This window comes from Neofelis nebulosa, chromosome 2, assembly GCF_028018385.1.
Source record: "Neofelis nebulosa isolate mNeoNeb1 chromosome 2, mNeoNeb1.pri, whole genome shotgun sequence".
Taxonomy (NCBI): Eukaryota; Metazoa; Chordata; class Mammalia; order Carnivora; family Felidae; genus Neofelis; species Neofelis nebulosa.
In genome coordinates this window covers 67495972-67517586 of record NC_080783.1, presented here as the reverse complement: position 1 = coordinate 67517586, position 21615 = coordinate 67495972, and the positions used below count along the sequence as shown (strand labels likewise).

At 37.2% G+C, this 21615-nt stretch overlaps 1 protein-coding gene across 6 annotated transcripts in view; it reads left to right on the top strand.

Moving 5' to 3' along the window:
• Positions 1–21615, top strand: part of LOC131503611 (sodium channel protein type 2 subunit alpha) — a 139657-nt gene that overhangs the window by 59096 nt on the left and 58946 nt on the right. For 5 of the 6 annotated variants that reach the window (XM_058715083.1, XM_058715079.1, XM_058715081.1 and 2 more), the window contains exons 4-12: positions 5223–5312; positions 6076–6204; positions 6774–6865; positions 7744–8016; positions 10884–10947; positions 12974–13115; positions 13232–13438; positions 14817–15104; positions 20757–21104. In XM_058715083.1, the coding sequence (XP_058571066.1) occupies positions 5223–5312; positions 6076–6204; positions 6774–6865; positions 7744–8016; positions 10884–10947; positions 12974–13115; positions 13232–13438; positions 14817–15104; positions 20757–21104 (1633 nt within the window). Of the gene's footprint in view, positions 1–5222; positions 5313–6075; positions 6205–6587; positions 6680–6773; positions 6866–7743; positions 8017–10883; positions 10948–12973; positions 13116–13231; positions 13439–14816; positions 15105–20756; positions 21105–21615 lie in introns of all 6 variants that reach the window. The other variant, XM_058715080.1, reaches the window with a different exon arrangement.

The window sequence follows — 21615 nt, the reverse complement described above, 5'->3', positions numbered from 1 at the left end:
TAAATTAATAAAAGGGCGCCTGGGTGGCTCAGTCAGTTAAGCATCTGACTTGAGCTCAGATCACGATCTTGAGGTTCATGAGATCCAGCCCCACATCGGGCTCTGTGCTGACAGCTAGCAGCCTGGAGCCTGCTTCAGATTCTGTGTCCCCCTCTCTCTTTGCCCCTCCCACGCTCACGCTCTGTCTCTCCCTCTCTGTCAAAAATAAATAAACATTAAAAAAATTTTTTTAAATAATAAATGAATAGATGTAAAAGATCCTTTTTTCCTGAAATTATATAAGGTTAGTCTGCTTCCATTTTATTTTACATTCCAAAGCTCTTAAGGAAATATTGTTTTGGGATACATTGTTGTTTTGAAAAATATACTCTAGTTGATGTCTTGGCCTGTATATTTAGAAAATAATACAAGATTTACAGGTTTTATTACTAGTTCTTGCCCCTTGAAATCCCCCTTGATGTGGAGTTTCTATACTTTTTCGATGTGTGGTATCACCAATGCAAAACCCATACCTACATTTTTTTCGTATCTGTATATTTATTATGATTATCTGAAACCCTACAAAAAGTCACTCACCAAATTCCAAGAATTTTAAAAGTATGTGACTGATAAAATTAGTCCACAGTGATTTTTTAAAATTGATGAATAATGACACACCCTATTTAGAGATACCTATTAAATCAAAAGCAGAAAACCTAAATCTAGCTATCTTTTATTTTTTTTTTTAAAGCAAAATAGTTTACGGGGCGCCTGGGTGGCTTGGTCGGTTAAGCGTCCGACTTCGGCTCAGGTCATGATCTCACGGTCCATGAGTTCGAGCCCCGCGTCGGGCTCTGTGCTGACAGCTCAGAGCCTGGAGCCTGTTTCAGATTCTGTGTCTCCCTCTCTCTCTGCCCCTCCCCTGTTCATGCTCTGTCTCTCTCTGTCTCAAAAATAAATAAACGTTAAAAAAAAATTTTTTTAAAGCAAAATAGTTTTATTTACTTTCCTTTCCTTAGTGTCTCTCAGGATCTCTAACTTAAATGTATTTTTTATTATTAAAAGGATAGTCAGGTAATGTGGAAAGTTCCTGTTTGAGTATAAATGCTTTATTAATTGTGACTTATGGGACAATAATCATTTCTATTATTTGTTAATATTGAAATATATATTTTACTTCATTATTTAACTAAGTTCTACCATTTTAAAGAGTAAATAGGGGCACCTGGGTGGCTCACCCGGTTAAGCATCTGACTCTTGGTTTTGGCTCAGGTCATAATCTCATGGTTCATGGGTTCGAGCCCCACACTGGACTTTGCACTGGCAGTGAGGATCCTGCTTGGGATTCCCTCTCTCTCTCCCTCTCTGCCCCTCCCTCACTCATTCACCCTTTCTCTCTCAATAAATAAATAAATAAACTTTAAAAAAAAGTGAATCTTGCTTAGCTTAAAAAAAAGGGTACATATTTTTTAAGGGTCATAAAACCATGGCTCAGGTTATTATGTGACATAAATACCACGAGGCTGTTAATTTCTACCTTATGTTTGCCTTCTGTCCTCTCTTTCAAAAAACAAAGTGTAGAGACTTTTGTACTCAATATATTTGAAGACAGATTTCATGCTGTATTTTTATCCCATGTCAATCAATATATCATCAAAAATCATTAGAAAGGAAAACTGTTATTCCGTTTAGTAATAAATGAGTTGCAAAATTTATTTCATTCAATAGTCAACTGACTGTGCAAAATGGCAAGCATATAGTGGCGAACACTACAGACATGGTATCTGCCCTCCCAAAACTGACAATGTAGTAGAAGAAAAGACCAGCATTAAAATTAGTCATTGCAAGACTAGTAAAAGATGCTACAGGGATATACAACTGGTAGACCTAAACAGGTGAGGTACTATGGTGAATAAATTTCTACCAAAAATTATTTTTAAAATGAGTACTGAAGAACAAGTATGAGTTGGCTATAGTGCGGGAGAGAACATTTCCTGGCAGAAGAGGTGGCGTTTGCAAAGACCCTTCTTTGAGAATGAGAATATTACATTAGATGATCTAAAACAATTACAGTAACACAGGACTGGGCAGAGTGAAATCAAGAGTAAAGAATACAGGGGCACCTGGGTAGCTCAGTCAGTTAAGCGTCCAACTCTCGATTTTGGCTCCGGTCATGATCTCACCATTTGTGAGATCAAGCCTCGTGTCCGGCTCTTTGCTGACAGGCAGGACCAGCTTGGGATTCTGTCTCTCCCTCTTTCTCTGCCCCTCCCCAATGTGCATGTGCACAGGCTTTCTCTCTCCCTCAAAATAAATAAACATTTTTTTAAAAGAGTAAAGAATACAAAATTAGAGGAATAGACAAGGGCTGGACCTTCTAGAACCTAGACTGTGTTAAAACATTTGATCATCATCCCAAGAATAGTGGAAAGCTATTAAAATTATCTGAATTGCATTTACATGGGTCATTTTGGCACAGAGTGCAGAATAGATTGAAAGGAACTAAACGTGGGTTCAGAGAGACTAGTTTGGAGGAAACTGCAGTAATCTCAGTCACACTTGGTGGGCACTTGACTTTGTAGTGATATGGGGATGCAAAAGTGCACTGAATTCAGTGATAGCAGATAAAGTTGATGGTATTTGGTGCTAAATTGGATGTAGAGGTCTAGGGAGAGAGAAGAATCCAAGATTGTTTCTAGGTTCTGGCTAGATCATGGGATATTTTATAAGATGCAGGGAATCAAAGGTGCAGTCCTGGGTGGGGTGGTGGAGGGAGAAAGGCACTATGAAAAGATATTTTTAGTCCAGTTTTAGAACTCAAAATCTTGTAAATGATTTTGAAATATTAATGAGATATGCAGTGCGGATGTCATTTGAACACTTGGTTGTGTAGAGTTCGGAAGAAAGGTCTAAACTGGAGAGAAACAGTTGAGACGGTGTGTACATAAATGGCCCTTGAAGCTCTGTGGGTTGATGAACTCTACTAGGATGAATAAAGGAGAGGGGAGAAATGGCCCGAGATACCGTCTCCTTTTCAAAAGGAAATTGCGACATTTCAAAGGATACAAAGAAATTGTTGCCCTTGAGGCCTAAGGAAACCAGAGGATTAGGACCTCATGAAAGAGAAGGGAAGAAAACATGAAAAAGGTAAGAATCTTCCTTGCTGAATACTGCCGAGAGAGCAAATCAAATAAGAACTCAAAATTGCCCTTTTGTTTTTAGTGGCAAAACATGCAGAGTCTGCCATCTTTAGAAAGAAAAGCTAGTCAGCTAAGAATAGTATGGATGCATGAGGGGGAAAAAAGATAAACTGCTTTTTCAAGAAGTTTGGCTGTGAGATCCAGAAAAGTTAAGGCTGTAAGTAGTTAAAAGAGATTTGGGATTACAAGAAAGTCTTCCCTCCCCCAAGACAAGAGAGGCTCAAGCAAGTTTATGTTGGTAAGAAGCCCCCACTAGTGTGGGAGATAATGAAGGTAAGAGAAAAGATGAGAGATTTCTGAAGTATTCTGGAAAGGAAGAAGATGTCCAAAGTATGAGTGGGGGGAATTGAAAACATTCCCTGTTGAAACAGGAAGGAAGAAAGGATAAGTCCAAAAACCTCCAGAGTTTATCAACTCAGGGGTGGAAAGTAGAGATATGGCAGTCTATTTTTTCTCTCAGAGAAGTCAGAGATAAGGACATCAGCTTCAGGTGGGGAGGGAAGGAAGAGGGCTGGAGGTCAGGGGGATTGGAGAATGTTTGAATTGGAGAATGAATGAAATGAAATTGTCTTTGCAGAGGGTAGGAGATGGAGCTAAGTGGAGAAATGCAGGACTGTGTAGAGGACTGTTGAGGTTCAGAATCATGCATTTAGAATGGTGACGATCTGCCAAAGGGAGTTATTTTCTCTAGTAGAACCTTGCAGGCCAGCAGACACAGAAGGTCTTCTGGCTGTATATACTAATAGCGAATCATCTAAAATTTTATCTTATTTTTTGTTTATTTTTAGCAATTAAGGAACAATAGGTTTCTTCGAGATGGTTGTAGTGCCCTCACGTGGCTGATCGACATCGTTCACTTAGGACTGTTTGCATGTGGATGCATTTGACAAGCTGAGAATTAAGCATGCGCCTTATATCACTGTTAGTAAAAGCAAAAAATGAATTCTTGCTTTGACTACAGGCAGTTGTAGGTGCAAAGAAACTTCCATTATAGATTAATGCAACATTGACTACTCATTGGCGCATTTTACTGCACTTAAAATCATGTTACTATTTTGTTATGTGTCAGTAATGTGAAAATGTATAATAAAAATTACAAGTAATTAGGGTTACAAATAGCATTTGTTCAGTCTCGGGGATTTTTATCACCGTGTTTAAGTTTACATCAATAAAGGCTGTTGTTTTGCATAATTACAACTGAATCTTTCTTGTGCTTTTTATTATATATGAAAGTCATTTTAATTGATTACTGAATATTTTCGCATAGTTTTTGTTGTTGTTTTTCAGTGTAAAGGAAAGTGAAAGGCATTGGCTATGTCTACAAAGGCCAAGTGGGTACAGTGACACAAACCAGATGTTATAAGTAGTGTTCTCTATGATTCAGGAAGTTAGGAAAGTAATTTATTGAGCACATTAAGTGTAGGAGCTTTTGCATATTTTAACTAATCCTCATAGCAGTCCTGTGAAATGGTTATTTTTTCTCACTTTTATAGAGAATTGAACCAACTATTAGGTTCAATAAGTCATTTGGCCACAATTACAAACCCAAGAAATGCCATCACTAATACCAGCCACCTTTTCTTACTGTTCAGAATTTTATGAGCACTTATACCCTCCACTCAGAAAGGATCTTATTAAAGGCATTCTGCCAAAATGATCCTTTTAATGGAATTATAATGCATTTAATTCATCACTTAAATTCTTTTGTTGAATTTTTGTCAGGATTTACAGACATGCTGAACTTGCAGTTCAGTTGTTGAGTCTGTCATTTAAAAAAAAACTTAAATTGATAAATTATTTACCGGTGAACCCAAATCTTTATTCTCAATTATTAAAAACACCTAAATGGCCTCAAAATAGTTGATGAATTGGCCTGACATGGCCTAAATATGTGGTTGTTGAATTACAGAAATGGAAAAGATGAACTGAAGAATAAAATAATAAGAGCATAAAAGTTCTAAACTTCATGGTGTAAAAGGCAAGGTGGGGCATAAGAGTGAGATTTCCCATTGATCTTTGTCTTCCTTGACAATACTCTTCTACTTTATTCAATGTGCTCATTATGTGCACCATTCTTACCAACTGTGTATTTATGACCATGAGTAACCCTCCAGACTGGACAAAGAATGTGGAGTAAGTAGAAAATAAAAAATATTTTTCAGTATTGTCAACCCTTGTATTTTAAATTACTATCTTGAGACCCCATCATTTTCTTTAGCAAATCATACTAGCTACTCCTAACTAGACAAGTTTAAACAATGATTCAAAGTTCATTTCAACCACTGATTTCCCATAGGGCAAAGCTTGCAGTGGCTCATTCATTAGCTCAAATTACTGCACTTGTTCAACTGCCAATATTTGCAGCCCTTTATCTTCCTTGTGAGTCTCATACCCTTCTGAATATCATCAGTGATTACTAACATCCAATGGTAAAAATTATGCCTAGTTTGTATGTTCTTTTTGTCATGGCTATCACTTTTCTATGTTTTATCAGTATATATGTCATGGCTCTAAATGATGCATATTTTATGAAATGCAGTGCTTCATTAATTTGGGGGTTAATACCTATTTGCTTAAATCAGACTCAAAGCTAGAGTATCTCAAGTACCGTCCTATAGAACCATATTATTTGGGGAAGAAAAGAAGCATATTATTTGGGCCCTCAAATTAGTTCATGTAGCAAATACAATACTTATTTACTTATAGTCAATGAGAATGTCTCTCAGAATGTAATGTTTCTTTTGCCTTAAACTCTACTTAAGCTTCTTACATCATTGGGAGACTAGTATAGACCCGTCTGAAAGCTTCTAATTTTTTTTTGTTAGGTTTCCTTTAAAACATGTACATGTAAATTACATACTAGATCTTTAATGTGGGCTTGGCTATTTCCTCTCAGGTACACCTTTACAGGAATTTATACTTTTGAATCACTTATAAAAATACTTGCAAGGGGCTTTTGTTTAGAAGATTTCACATTTCTGCGGGATCCATGGAATTGGTTGGATTTCACAGTCATTACTTTTGCGTAAGTATCTTAATACATTTTACATCCTGGAATAATAAATCACTGATGGGAGCCCATGCTGTATTTCTCCTTGGTGGCTTCCATTGACAGATCAAGCATTTTTCTTAGTTATCATGGGAATTTAGAATATTTTTCTTCTAATCAATTATGCACTTTGGAGAAATTAGGAATCTAGTAGTAAATTATCTAACTTTGGATTCAGTTTGCACTGTAGAGTAATAAAATTTCCGAAGTAACATAGACTATGATTGAAGACAACACCCTTTTTCTCTTAATTGGGAAATCTGATGCCAACACTCATTGAAGTTGAAAAGGTCTTGATGAAAGACCAACATAGACTTAGATTTCCCTAAATTCTGAATAACTCTGATTTAATTCTACAGGTATGTAACAGAATTTGTAAACCTAGGCAATGTTTCAGCTCTTCGAACTTTCAGAGTCTTGAGAGCTTTGAAAACTATTTCTGTAATTCCAGGTAAGAAGAAACTGGTATAAGGTGGTAGGCCCCTTATATCTCCAACTGTTTCTTGTGTTTTGTTATTGTGTTGTGTGTGAACTCCCTATTACAGATATGTGACAGAGTTTGTGGACCTGGGCAATGTCTCAGCGTTGAGAACATTCAGAGTTCTCCGAGCACTGAAAACAATTTCAGTCATTCCAGGTGAGAGCTAGGTTAAACACCGAGGCTGACTTTAGCTGCATTGGCACTACAATCACAGCTTTTGTGCATAGCCTTTTGTTGTCAGATGTTGCAAATCAATATGTAAAAACGCAAGAATCAGGACATCATATTTTGGATGGATTTGATTCTTTGCTTTTTTACTTCTTGCTTTCTTTAAGACTGTTCTAAATCAGCCTTTGAGTTTAACAAGTTTTTGCATGAGGCATTTGCAGTAACAGGCTACATGGTTTGCATCCCGTAACGTCAAGCTTTCCGCATAGAAGCTAAACTATGAGGCATTCAGACTCATGCAAATTTGACCATTTAGGTCCAAAACTGGTGATTATCTTATCTGCAGATAAATGAAAGAGTGAGAGATAGCATGAGTGCTGCATGGGGCTCAGTTTTCAGATGTCTTCCTTTTTTAACCCATATTCCAGCTTGCAGAATTCACAAATATGTAACCTCATAATCCATTGACTTCATGATTTCTTACTACTCTATTCATATAGATTTTTCTAAAATCAATAAGAGGTTAGGGAGTAAGACATCTGCAAATAAAAGCAAAATATTTACACAAGGTTGGTGTTTAAGCATGAATAATAAAATCATTTCTTTTGCTCTGAGGGGTATTTGGAAATACACTTTTGGTTCATTTCCATTCACGGTTTTCTAATGGACATACAAGTTCTGCTTTCATTCATTTTCACCAGCTAGCAGGCTTTTCATGAAAATCTTATTCAATCACAAACATTAAACTAATGTTGTTGGCATTCTGCATGACATTTTTATTTTCCAGGACAAGCTCATGATGTTTTTGTCGGTAAAGTAGCTATTGAACAGTATATTTAAATTCCTCCCTTTGATTTTGTTCATAGGCCTGAAGACCATTGTAGGGGCCCTGATCCAGTCAGTGAAGAAGCTCTCTGATGTAATGATTCTGACCGTGTTCTGTCTGAGCGTGTTTGCACTAATAGGACTACAGCTGTTTATGGGCAACCTGCGGAATAAATGTTTGCAATGGCCCCCAGATAATTCATCCTTTGAAATAAACATCACTTCCTTCTTTAATAACTCATTGGATGGGAATGGTACCACTTTCAATAGGACAGTGAGCGTGTTTAACTGGGATGAATACATTGAGGATAAAAGTAAGATATACTTTTAACCATTAAGTTGTTTAGTCCTTTAAATATTAAAAAATACATATAGTAGAAATTGTCTCCATTTTAATGTAAACCAAATGGCTTAACCAATTTAGATAACACATGCAATACAGAAATCAAATGATATTTATGATATGATATGATAATGATATTTTACTGCTATTTTCCCCTTACCTATCTTATCAATCAGTATGATCAAAGTTACCACTGGAAAATGTATCTTTTCCTAAACCAGTGTGGAAAGCAATACAATTTTATGTTGCATAAACAAAAAAATATTGGCTAGGCATTAATCAGGAGTTTTCAGTCACGTAGTAAATAAACCAGTAGTTTGAACTATTCAGTGTATTGTGCTTAAGTGCATTGTTAAGAAGACTGGGGAAAAATAATCTGGCCCTATTCAGTTGACTCATTATATGTATTGCGTGCATATGATATGCATGAAAATAGAGAAGTCACTCACCGAGATGAAAATCTAAATTTTTGTACTCATCAGAAAGTTAAGCAACCCCAATCCAGCCATTCGCTTATTGATAATAGGAAAGCATAAACTCAAACCCAACTTCGTCTATTCCAATTTATCCTTTTGGTGTCAGTCATTGTTTTAGAGTTGTTTATCAGTATAGTTTGATTATATTTAGGGATGGACATCAGAATAAACATACGATATCATATACTTCAGTATAATTTCTTATCATTGAAGCTAGCCTCTCTGTCATTTGGATGTCCAAGTCCCTCCCTCTCCATATACAATTAGCTAGCCAATTTCCATTGGTCCTTAGATTATCACTATTCCACTGGGATACTTGTTCTAAGGTATCCTTCATGGTTTTTAGAACCATGTGAAATTTTATCCTTTCCCAAATTATATTCATCTTTTAAGAGTAAATATTCTTATGAAGATTTCTATCACAGAAATTAAGATTCATTGGATAAATAAATAATTTTAAATATTATTTATGGGGCTTCCTATTAATATTATAATAACAGCACAATAACAATATTTGCACATAAATCTTTTCTCTTTTCCTGATTGTTTCCTTCAGATAAACTTCTATTAATAGAATATTGGGAAAGGGGGAGGGCAGGGAAAGGCAGTGTCAAAGGGTATAACCAGATTAAGGCTATGGAGACAGAGTGTCAAATTACTCTCAGAAGAGATCATACCACTGTAAACTCCTTACACAGTGGTCACCTTACTGAACTCCCCTTAATATTGACTGTGACTGTATTTTAAAACTCTTTGGTAGCAAGAAAAGTGTATCTTCTTGTTCCTTAATTTTAATTGCAGTAGAATTTTTAAACTATGTTTATTAGTATCATTAGCAAGTTATATATTTCATAAAATGTGAATTACCTGTTGATTTTTTTACTCAGTTCATCAAGTGATAGTATATTTTGGAGAATTCACATGAATTCTTTCATTTATCAAGCACATTAGCGTTTTGTCTTCTTTGGCAAATATAGCTTCTTTTTCATCTTATTACTTGTTTTTGATATTTAAGTGATTTTCACTTCTAGCAATATAGTCATCAAATTTGTTTTCAGTTTTCTCTACTTAAGTTTAGAAAATGCTTCTTAGTTCAGAGATCGTAAAACTATTCATTTAGGTATTCTGCATGTAAAGCAGCCCCCCATATATTCTACATAAAAAAACACTTACAAAGCTTATATATTAAATTAATGGACTTGTTTTTAAATCTTCAATCTTTAAAAATCTGGAAATATTTTTTGGTACATATTGTGAGGTGAAGTCTAAAACGTTTTACAAAACTATGACCCAGCTTTCCCTGCATAATATGTTAGGGTATTCCTTCAACATAGACTTTAAGTAGTCCTAAATACAATAAATTTTTTGTGGGGTACATGTATGTGTTTTAATGTTTCTGTGTTGGTGTGCTTTTGTATGAGAATATGTAAATATGTATGTTTATGTATGTGCATGTTTTATAAGATCATCTTTGCAAATTATTGAGGTTATATATAGGTATTCCCTAAGAATAGAAATTAGAGTGTCCCACTTTGGCTGAGGTCATGATCTTGCAGTTCATGAGTTCGAGCCCTGCATGGGGCTTGCTCAAGCTTTCAGGGCATAACCCGCTTCAGATGTTCTGTCCCCCGCGCCCCCCCCCCCCCCACCGCCTTGTCCCTTCCCTGCTTGCACTCTCTCTCTCAAAAATAAATAAACATTTTAATTTTTTTAAAAAAAGAATAGAAATTAGATATACTTAGAAAATTATATATCTTCAAAGAAACAAGTTTATTCTGTTCCTTTGAAAGACAGTAATCATGCCAAAATCCAAAACACAATACTTATATAGAGCATCATAGAAAGAAAAAACACCTAAGCCACTTTTCACAGGAAATTAACTTAAAACTGGTAGGAAAAAAAAATGTCTAAATCTATTTCGAGTCCTGGAAAAAAAGTACTTACAAAGTAAAATTTTACTTGCATGGAAGCACTTCAGAACAACAAGGCATCCCTTTCTCTCACTTTTTGTGCCAAACAGGCTTAATTTGGCAGCTCTTTTTTTTTAACCATCCCAAGCAATTTGAGTTTATATTTGCAATAAATGCTGATATGAGAATATTATGATAGTTATTCATTCCCCAGCCCCAAATTATTTTTAAACATTTTCTAAACATTTATTTAATTGAAGACTTTGTATTTTGGTATTTGTTTAGTATTCAGTTATTATTGAAATATTTTCATTCAGCCCATATACATATTTATTATTTTATCCATTTCATTATGGTTGAAAAAATTGTAAGGTTTATTACCTAAACACAATGGCTGAAGTGTTTTGAGGGCTTTTTTTAATGATTCTTTCAATTCCTCCCTCTTTAAATAGGTCACTTTTATTTTTTGGAAGGGCAAAATGACGCTCTGCTTTGTGGCAACAGCTCGGATGCAGGGTAAGTGATGTTTCATATTGAGTTTCAGTCCACACTGCTCCATCAGCCTCAATAACTTGCCACCTCCCACCCACCCAGCCCTCGCTCACTCCTCATTCAGGGCCCTCCATAAATTCTACTTCACGCTGATTCTCAAAATAGCTGAAATAAGTGTGGATTCTCACCTCCTTCACACACTCATATGTGGCAATTATTTTTCCATACTAGGTCACAGCTAATCTTCCAAATTAGTTAAATGGAAAATTGAAAAAGCAGTACATATGTATTAGGAGATTAAGTTAATGGAATTCATAAGCATGTACTTTTGTAAGTGTGATATTTTTTATATGCTAATGTAGTCTCCATGGCTTCAGATGTAAGATCTCTGAAGATAATGACAGTATCTGAGTCATGGTGAGTGTATGTCGAGCATCTTTTAGCAAAGTGGTTAAGAGCATAGACTGGGAAGTTTGCATGGATTCAAGCCTGACTCCACCAAATAACATAACCTCTCTGTGCCTTAGTTTCTTCATGTGATAAATGGTTAGTATAATAGAATTGCTATGAGAATTAAATGGATTAGTGAATAAATAGTTATTATAGCACTCAATATGTGCTTTTGATTATTATGATTGATGTGTGAATATTTGTTATTAAGAAGTATTGCACTTGGGGGGCGCCTGGGTGGCTCAGTCCGTTGAGCGTCTGACTTCGGCCCAGGTCATGATCCCACGCTTTATGGGTTGGAGCCCCTCATGAGGCTGTGTGCTGACAGGCTCAAAGCCTGGAGCCTGCTTTCAGATTCTGTGTCTCTCTCTCTCTGCCCCTCCCCCACTCTGTCTCTCTATTTCCCCCAAATAAAAAAACATTAAAAAAAATTAAAAAAAAAAAGAAGTATTGCCCTTGGAGCTAAAGCCGAGGAAGATTCAGAGAAATAATTACCTTCCCCTATTTCCCAAGAATTTAGAATCACAAAAGAATTCTAATGTTTTTTCAATGGAAGATGATATTGTGGCTATTAATAATTAATACCTGTAGCAAAATTTCCAATGGCTTTACATTTGGCTCATATGATAAATATTGTGCTGCCTTTATCTCCAAATCCCAGTGATAAGTAAAACAAACTAATTTTAATTCCTTGTTTGTAATACTAAGTGCTTTACATATGATATCTTATTCAATGCTTATATATCTACAAGGCAATTTCTGGGGCGCCTGGGTGTCTCAGTCGGTTAAGCGTCCGACTTCGGCTCAGGTCATGATCTCACGGCTCATGAGTTTGAGCCCTGCGTCGGGCTCTGTGCTGACAGCTCAGAGCCTGGAGCCTGTTTCAGATTCTGTGTCTCGCTCTCTCTCTCTGACCCTCCCCCGTTCAATGCTCTGTCTCTCTCTGTCTCAAAAGTAAATAAACGTTAAAAAAAATTATTTACAAGGCAATTTCGATTATTAGCCCTTTCTTATAAATGAGGTGCCTGAAGATTAGCAAAGTTAGGAAATTTACCCGAGATCATGTAGCCCAGAAGCATCAGGCACAATATTGAGGCCAGGTTTGGCTTAATCATTAAGGACATAACTATGAAATCTTCAATATGCAGAGTCATTCCCTCCTCTCCATGTGCCCTCATCCATCCTTCCATCACCCCTTTTCCCTACTCACACACACACATACACACACACACACACACACACACACACACACAGAGTCACTCTGCCTCTAGATATCTTCAGTGAAAATCAATTTTTCCCTGTAGGCTTATTTTCCTGATCATGTCTGTAAGTCCCAGAAGATATTAATCATGATGTGATTGCTTTTATATGGAGACATGGTAAATATAATGACAATTAGGAATCACAGAGTAATCCACAAAGAGTCTTAACATATTCTGTTATTATGTAAATCAGTCCACACAGTAGTGGGTTAAGTGCTGGGTAAGTTGAGAGAAATCCGTTTTCCCTAGTGTCATATAAAATAGATATTGGCGTCTATAAAAACAGGGAAGTCAGCCTGCAGACTTTCAGTCCTGACTTTCTTTTAATCTAATTACAGCCAATGCCCAGAAGGATACATCTGTGTGAAGGCTGGTAGAAACCCCAACTATGGCTATACAAGCTTTGACACCTTTAGTTGGGCTTTCTTGTCCTTATTTCGTCTCATGACTCAAGACTTCTGGGAGAACCTTTACCAACTGGTGAGAACAGATAAAATGATTCTTCTGGGAGGCATGAAATACTGAGATCAAGAGAATTGCTATAAAAGCTGTAACATCTATATAAAATTTCATAAATATCTCTTACATTTTTGCAGACACTACGTGCTGCTGGGAAAACATACATGATATTTTTTGTGCTGGTCATTTTCTTGGGCTCATTCTACCTGATAAATTTAATCCTGGCTGTGGTGGCCATGGCCTACGAGGAACAGAATCAGGCAACCCTCGAGGAAGCTGAACAGAAAGAAGCTGAATTTCAACAGATGCTCGAACAGTTAAAAAAGCAACAAGAGGAAGCTCAGGTATAGTTAGCAAGCATAGAGCCCTTTTGTGCTTGTTGATCTCAGTCCTCTGACCACACCGGTGAGGACAGTGGCATTTAGTACACAAAATCAGTAGTGGATAAAAGTGACATTTGAAACATGTCATGCATGTGTGTTTGGTGTTAAAAGCCTGTTAGGTTTTTAGGAGATTATTATTTTATGTTGATGATTACTGTCAATCTGATGGCATCAACACATGGAGAATTTACAATTGCTTTGTTGACTTTTTTTTTCTCCCTTGTGACTCCTCATTTGCTCAAGCTCACAAAGTACTTAAACCTACATGCTGTCAATCAAAGCATTTCCTTAATGTTTCTGGGGAAGAGGAATTTGTTCTAGTTACTTCCTCATTAGTGTCACTAGAGGTGGGAAAGGTCAGAAAACCAGAGTCAAGCTGAGAAGATTATTTCCTAGCATCTGAAAAAACAAAGACCTATTTAATATTTATTTTTTATTTGAAGGGTGCTTAATGCAAGTTTATGGATTGCATAAGAAAAATGCTGGTGTATAAATACAGTAAATCACTACATGCTTTGCCTCCTATCCTGTAAAAATAATTTAATTTGGACTTGATAAGACTTCAGAATAAGGCAAGAATTGCTCCGAATTATATTTCCTTGACTTAATGGCATTAGCTAATCCAATTGCCTATTTTTGGATTTTCTTGGATCTTAACTATAGTTACCTTTTAATACTGAGTCTCCTAAATATTTAATAAAGGTCAGATAGATAAAATATACTGGGGTAACAGCAGCAACATAGAATACCATATCTTTCCAAAAACTGTGCTGTTATAATTTAGAAATTCATTCAGAGGCCATGATCTGGGATTCCCTTATATATGATCTGTAACGTGTTTTTGTTGTACATTTCTTAGTGAAATACTCAAGTGAGAGAGGGGGGAAATTTTATTAAAATAAAAATATTTGGTTGAACTAAATTCACTAATTTAGAAGGGTGCCAAAAGTGACTGTCAGGGTGAAGTGTGATGGATCAGGTTGAAATAGGAAACCTTTAATTCTTGAATTCTTTCCTTCTTAAAATAGTGGTTAAGTCATAGAAAACTGTGTTATGATAGTTGAACGTCTTGCTCAAATTATTGAATAATTAGAGAGCATATGGAGAGGCCAGAGCTTGAAAGTTTCCATCAAAGTCACATGTATCATCTTCCACGTGTCTATTGACTTTAATTCTTTAATTGGTCTACTGACAATGCATTGTTTTCCAACATATGGACCAGAATGGAGAATTGTTTTTCAAGATCGTATTCATGATACTAAAAGTAAATTAAGCAGTAAACATGGATAGAGTTTCGCAAGGTTTGTGTGCAACTACCGTTTACCACATGCCCTTCCAGGCAGCAGCTGCGGCAGCATCTGCTGAATCAAGAGAGTTCAGTGGTGCCGGCGGGATAGGCGTTTTCTCAGAGAGTTCTTCAGTAGCATCAAAGTTGAGCTCCAAGAGTGAAAAAGAGCTGAAAAACAGAAGGAAGAAAAAGAAGCAGAAAGAACAGTCTGGAGAAGAAGACAAAGAAGACGGGGTCCGCAAATCGGAATCCGAAGACAGCATAAGAAGAAAAGGTTTCCGTTTTTCCTTAGAAGGAAGCAGGCTGACATATGAAAAGAGGTTTTCTTCTCCACACCAGGTAAAGATATTATTAGCTTACACAAATTGCATTTTCGTAACAAGCCATGTTTTAAAGATACGCCAGCGTTTGGTAGAAATAAAACCGTCTTACCCCTGGATGGCACAGTGCTTTCAGAATTGTAATGATCATCAAGTGTTTTGATTATCACCTCAGAGACTTTGTGAGTTTTGTGACTTTTGGAATCCCAAGAAAGCAGTTTTAGAGCGTAGATCCCCACTGAGCTTGGGAAGGTTTGTGGTTTTGAGGTTTTGTTGAAGACTCAAACATCTCGGGGCAAGTTTCCACATGAGAAATTCTCAGCAGATGGTTCCCATCCGTTTTTAGCTATGCTGCTGTGCCTGGACCCAGTAACTATGGGCTTTCTGAGTGGCAGGTTCCTAGAAGTGAACTGTGTATTCTTTCAGACCATCTGTGTGGTTGTTCCCATTCACATACAAACCTCATTGGAAGAATCATTCTTCAGACCCTCATTTCAAGGGGAACTGAAGCAAATTTTTTCTAGAAGTGTAGCCAAAATTGTTAGGTGGAAATGCACTGAGGAGTATTTATGACACTAAATAAATAGTGGTGTTGAGTGGCATTTGATTATCTGTCTCATGTTTAATGTGGGAGTCCCCTTGAAAGAATACCTTGATTCTACAGTGCAGTAAATGTTCACTGGATGCCTGTGGCTTATGTACTAACACAAGCTGTGGAAACTTTGAAATTTAGGATCCTTAAATTTTGAAATTACCAAGAGAATTACCAGGAATACGGGTTCTCAGAAGACAATTTCACCAGTGGTGAAACCTTAGTATCTATACAGTAACAAAGACAATTAGAACAACACTGATAGATAGGGGCGCCTGGGTGGCTTAGTCGGTCGAGCACCAGACTTCGGCTCAGGTCATGATCTCACGGTTTGTGGGTTCAAGCCCCACGTCAGGCTCTGTGCTGACAGCTCAGAGCCTGGAGCCTGCTTCGGATTCTGTGTTTCCCTCTATCTCTCTGCCCCTCCTCAGCTCTCTCTCTCAAAAATAAACATTAAAAATTTTTTAAAAAAGAACAACAATAGACAAAGTGCATTGCAGCTTTCAATATAAATTTGTTTAAATCTGTCACTGCAGCCCTGAGCAGGTACCATAATCATCACCCCAAACTACAGATGTGAAAAGAAAGACAGGGCTGTATTCTTTGTCAAATGCTTGTTTTATTCTTGGCATTCTTTTTACATTATCATAATTAATACTAACAGCTCTGCATCATATTACTTTCACTATTTATTAGGCCCTGTGAAATTAAATAACTGCCCAATGTCATATAGTTATTAAGGGTTCAGGTGGTATTCAAATTTGATATGACACTGAACCACCTGAACTTTCCACTTTCTCAGCCCAACCTGAAAGAGTATTTAAGAAAACTGATAAGGTTGGGGCGCCTGGGTGGCGCAGTCGGTTAAGCGTCCAACTTCAGCCAGGTCACGATCTCGCGGTCCGTGAGTTCGAGCCCCGCGTCGGGCTCTGGGCTGATGGCTCGGAGCCTGGAGCCTGTTTCCGGTTCTGTGTCTCCCTCTCTCTCTGCCCTTCCCCCGTTCATTCTCTGTCTCTCTCTGTCCCAAAAATAAATAAAAAACATTGAAAAAAAAATTAAAAAAAAATAGATACCTTTTCAAAAAAAAAAGAAAACTGATAAGGCAACTTACCATTTGATTTCACTAAACAATTAATATATAGGATTTTAGTTGTTTCATACATTTTATAGTATAGAGTCTCACAAAAACTTATATTTAATAGGTGTAAAATTTTTATAGGTCAACTTGATTCATTCCAAGTCCAAATAACATTATGACATGGGATAGATTAAAGGATTAGTAGGGGCGCCTGGGTGGCGTAGTCGGTTAAGCGTCCGACTTCAGCCAGGTCACGATCTTGCGGTCGGTGAGTTCGAGCCCCGCGTCAGGCTCTGGGCTGATGGCTCAGAGCCTGGAGCCTGTTTCCGATTCTGTGTCTCCCTCTCTCTCTGCCCCTCCCCCGTTCATGCTCTGTCTCTCTCTGTCCCAAAAATAAATTTAAAAAAACGTTGAAAAAAAATTAAAAAAAAAAAAAAGGATTAGTGGGGTTTAGTTCATATTTAAAATAGAATTTGTTTTTAATATCTGCATTTTATACTCATTCTCGTTCATGTTGTCATAATCATTATGATTTAATTAGTGGAGACATTAATCTTAATAAATGTGAATTCCTTAAAAATCAGATTCCCTTTTTGCAGCATCTTCATTTTGGAAAGAAAGGAAAGGAAGAAGGTAGAAAGGGAGGAAGGGAGAGAGGAAGCAAGAGAGAAAGGAAGGAAGGGAGAGAAGGAGGAAAGGAGGGAGAGAGGGAAGGGGTTTCAAAATAAAATAAATTCTACTAGAGGTAAAATTGCCCAAATTTGAAAGAGCAAATCACCAGGTGCCGCAGAGAGTCTCTTTAATTTGCTTTATTTCAAATCCAGTAGACCTAATTCTAGGTGAAATCATGAAGCCTGAAAAGGTTAAGTTTTGACCTGCTTATTTCTATAAATTGTGCTCATGGATTTCCCCAGTACTGTCTTCTTGGTAACTATTTCCTAGCTAGCTGGGCATGATAAGTGATCACTGACTTATACAACATGCACCATCTGGCTCACACTGATACTTGTTTCTTAAATGGTATCCGTATTTTTAAAAAGTGAAAGATTTTCCTTTTATCTGATAAGTAGTCAAACAAATAGCTAAGAAGATGGAGAGGCAGAGAGAAAGAGGAAGAGGGAGAGAAAGAGAAAGGGAGGAAGAGGGGAGAGAGACAGGGAGAATCCTGAATTTATACTAATCCCACTCTCCAAATCCCTGGAAGTAATACTGAAAATATCAAGCGAGGTAGAGGTTCTTAACCTGGGTACAGTGATGAAAGGTCCATTTTTAGATTTTTTGAAAGCCCAAGACCCCAAAGTATTAAAACTATTGTTTTGTGGTAACATGATGGAAAGGCAATTGTGTTGGTAACCATTTATACCTTCATATTAATATATATATATTATATACATATATAGTATATATAATGTAGGCTTTTATTGCAAGATTAGAATTTTTCAGTATAGTAGGTGGATTGTATGAAATCTTTCTTAGGCTTCAGTTTGATTTTTTAGTATGGGAGAGGGGAGAGAAAGAAACCAAGAGAACAGTCTCTAATCAAGTCTCAAGACAATCTGGACATTTTATTTTGAAACCTTTACAAGATATAGTCGGCCTTCTTAAGTTTTGCTTTTTAGAGATTCATTTGTTATGGCAGATTTTTCTTATTGGCCATCCTTTATTTGCAGTGCAGCATTTGATTGTTATGGATTCATATAATTAATGCAAGCAGTAAAAGTTGATGCTAGCGGATGGGGCACAATCGTTTTTCATACAGCCATCTCATGTAAACTGAGCTCTTGTATGGCATAATTCACCTTTGAACTTGGAGAAACTTTGTGTGCAATTTTATAACATATCTCCCTCCAATCCTTCTATTGGCTCTGAATGGAGTACTTATAGCTAAAATATAAACTCTTAGTAAGAGTGATACATATAATTTCTACCTTATTTCTTATTGCCAAGCATTTCTTATCTTTTGAGCTGACGATAACCAGTATGTCACAGATCCTGTAATTCTTATGTTTTTATAGCTAAATCAAAATATCTTGTGAAAAGAGCAAAAGGAGATGAAAGAAATTGGGTAGTCTAAGAGAAATTTTAAAAATAATTACTTGTATGGAAAATAATAAAGGAAAGAAGGAATTTTACTAATGAAGTTGGAACTAAGATGAAAAAATTTGGGAACAGGAAAAGTAGAAATGACTTCTGTTGGAGGAGCAGATCAGTCTCTTTAAATGTGCTTCTTTGTGAGGGCACCTGGGTGTCTTAGTCAGTTGAGCATCTGACTTCGGCTCAGGTCGTCATCTCATGGTTTGTGAGTTTGAGCCCCGCATTGGGCTGTGTGCTCACAGCTCGGGGCCTGGAGCCTGCTTTGGATTCTGTGTCTCCCCCTCTCTCTGTCCTTCCCTAGCTTGTGTGTGGGCTCTCTCTCTCTCTCTCTCTCTCTCTCTCTCAAAAGTAAAGAAACATTAAAAAATAAGTAAATGTGCTTCTTTGTGTAAATGAATAGAATCCCATAACATAAGAGAGTGTTTAAAGTTTATAAATGTTTTGTAGATGTTTATTGACATTACTGAGAAACATTATTCTTTAGCTAAAAAGAAAATCAAAAGCAGGGAATATGTTGGTCAGGGAATATGAACTGTATATAGGTACAAAATAATTTTAGTTAGCTTTAAATCCTTTGGAGAGAAAAAGATCAAACTAATAATATTGAAATGATGAAATCAGTATTCTTTCTATTAATAATCATAGAACTCTAACTCAAGTCAGCCTAAATAAAAAGAGACCTGATTAAATCAGATAGATAATATCTGTGAGTAGCTTTGAGCATAGCTGGATTCGAGGGCTCAAAACACGTTATGGCCAAGCATTTCTCCATATTTCAGCCTGGGTTTCTCCAACACAGTGGCAAGATTCCCACTGCAAGTTCAAACTTCTCGTCAATATTCTTAGCACCCCCAATTGAAAATGCACCTCTTTCCCAACAATTGTAAAAGAAAGAAGTGGCTGTCAATGGACCAAGCAGGGTCCCCTGCCCATCTTTACACGATTCTCTATGGAATACCCTCATTGGCTAGGCCTGGGTCATGGTGTTGCCTCAACATTATTGTCAAGGATAATCAGGATACTGTTGACAGAAGAAGGAGAAGTGGATATCCGATGAGCAAAAAGTGTTTACCACAGTAAAGTTATAAACGTAGACTAGTAATAAACAGGAAGTGATTAATTGGGTTCAAGGCTGCTATGCTTAAGAATCAAGGTACACTGCATGGTGGCAGTGACAATGTAGCCATTTAGAAACCTGGGTAATGACTGTGACCAAATACTTAGTGAAACCAGGTTTTTGTGAATATGGTACTCTTCAGATTTCTTGAGAGACAGAAGAGTGAAAATCAGGGAATGAATCATAAAGTTCTCAGCTTGATTTGTTTAATTTATTCATGAAGACTTTATAAAATATGCAAAGGGAAGGGGGAAAGCTGCTCCTTGTACTATAATTAAACAGACTTACCAGCAAGCTTGATTTTATTTTCCTCTGTGGTAAGGTCTGCATCAGGGTGTGGTCGCTAGTGAGCTCTTGGTGTATTTCTGGCTTCAAAGGATCTAAATGTAGGTGTATATGCAATTGCTTTCCATTGGCTTGTTAAGTGAGGCTGGCTTCTAGAATAGGGTCTAGCAAAAAAATCTGTTCTAGTGCCAATAATGGGACAGAACAATGTTGAGGGGTATTTGTGACTGTCTTAAGGCATGTGTAAAATAGAAGAAAATGGCGGAAAATTAAAAAAATGAAGGAAGGGAGAAAAAGGGAAAGCAAATCAAAAAGAGGTGGGCCTAGTAGAGAGTGCCAGAACACCACCAGCAGTTAGCACAGGGCCCCATGGTTCCACTCATCCAATGACTTGGCCTTAAGCAAGTCAACAAATCTGAAACAACAAGTTAAGTCTCACGTATTTCTGAATGACCGCTCTTAACTCCTTTCATCTGTGTTTCGTTTGCTTTCTTGTTATTCCTAGTCTTTATTGAGCATCCGTGGCTCCCTTTTCTCTCCAAGACGCAACAGTAGGGCGAGCCTTTTCAGTTTCAGAGGTCGAGCGAAGGATATTGGCTCTGAGAATGACTTTGCCGATGATGAGCACAGCACCTTTGAAGACAATGACAGCCGGAGAGACTCTCTGTTTGTGCCACACCGACACGGAGAGCGGCGTCACAGCAACGTCAGCCAGGCCAGCCGCGCCTCCCGGGTACTCCCCATTCTGCCGGTGAACGGGAAGATGCACAGCGCCGTGGACTGCAACGGAGTGGTGTCCCTGGTGGGGGGGCCTTCTGCTCTCACGTCTCCAGCTGGACAACTCCTTCCAGAGGTGAGGCCAGTGAAAACTGCAGCCACTGGGAAGGGACCTGTGTGGTGTAGGCGGGAGGATTGTTTGATTTCCACATGCAAGAATTTTGTAAGGTTAGTTGTTAGGGTTGGTTCAGTCCAGCTGTGAACTTCTTTTGTCAAATTGTTCTATTTAGAGTTTTCTACAAATTAATTAAAAATATAGGTTGGGTCTCATAAAATCTAAATAGAAGTATTCATCATAAAACGGGAAGAAGAAACAGATATACTCAGAGGCCCAGGCGTGTGAAACTTGCCAAAAAGCACAGCAATAACTTATCAAACATAATGTTTAATTAATATAATAGAACATTAATATGATAGAATGAAATGCAAGAGATTATATACTCAGCTTAAGGAACTTGTTACTACTGTCCCATCAAAAGGAGAATTTGATACTTCACTTGAAGTAGATACTATCATTAAAGACATCTAAATCCTGCCCTGCAACATTCTTTTTCTTTGCAGGTCAGAGTACTGTAACATGTTTAGCA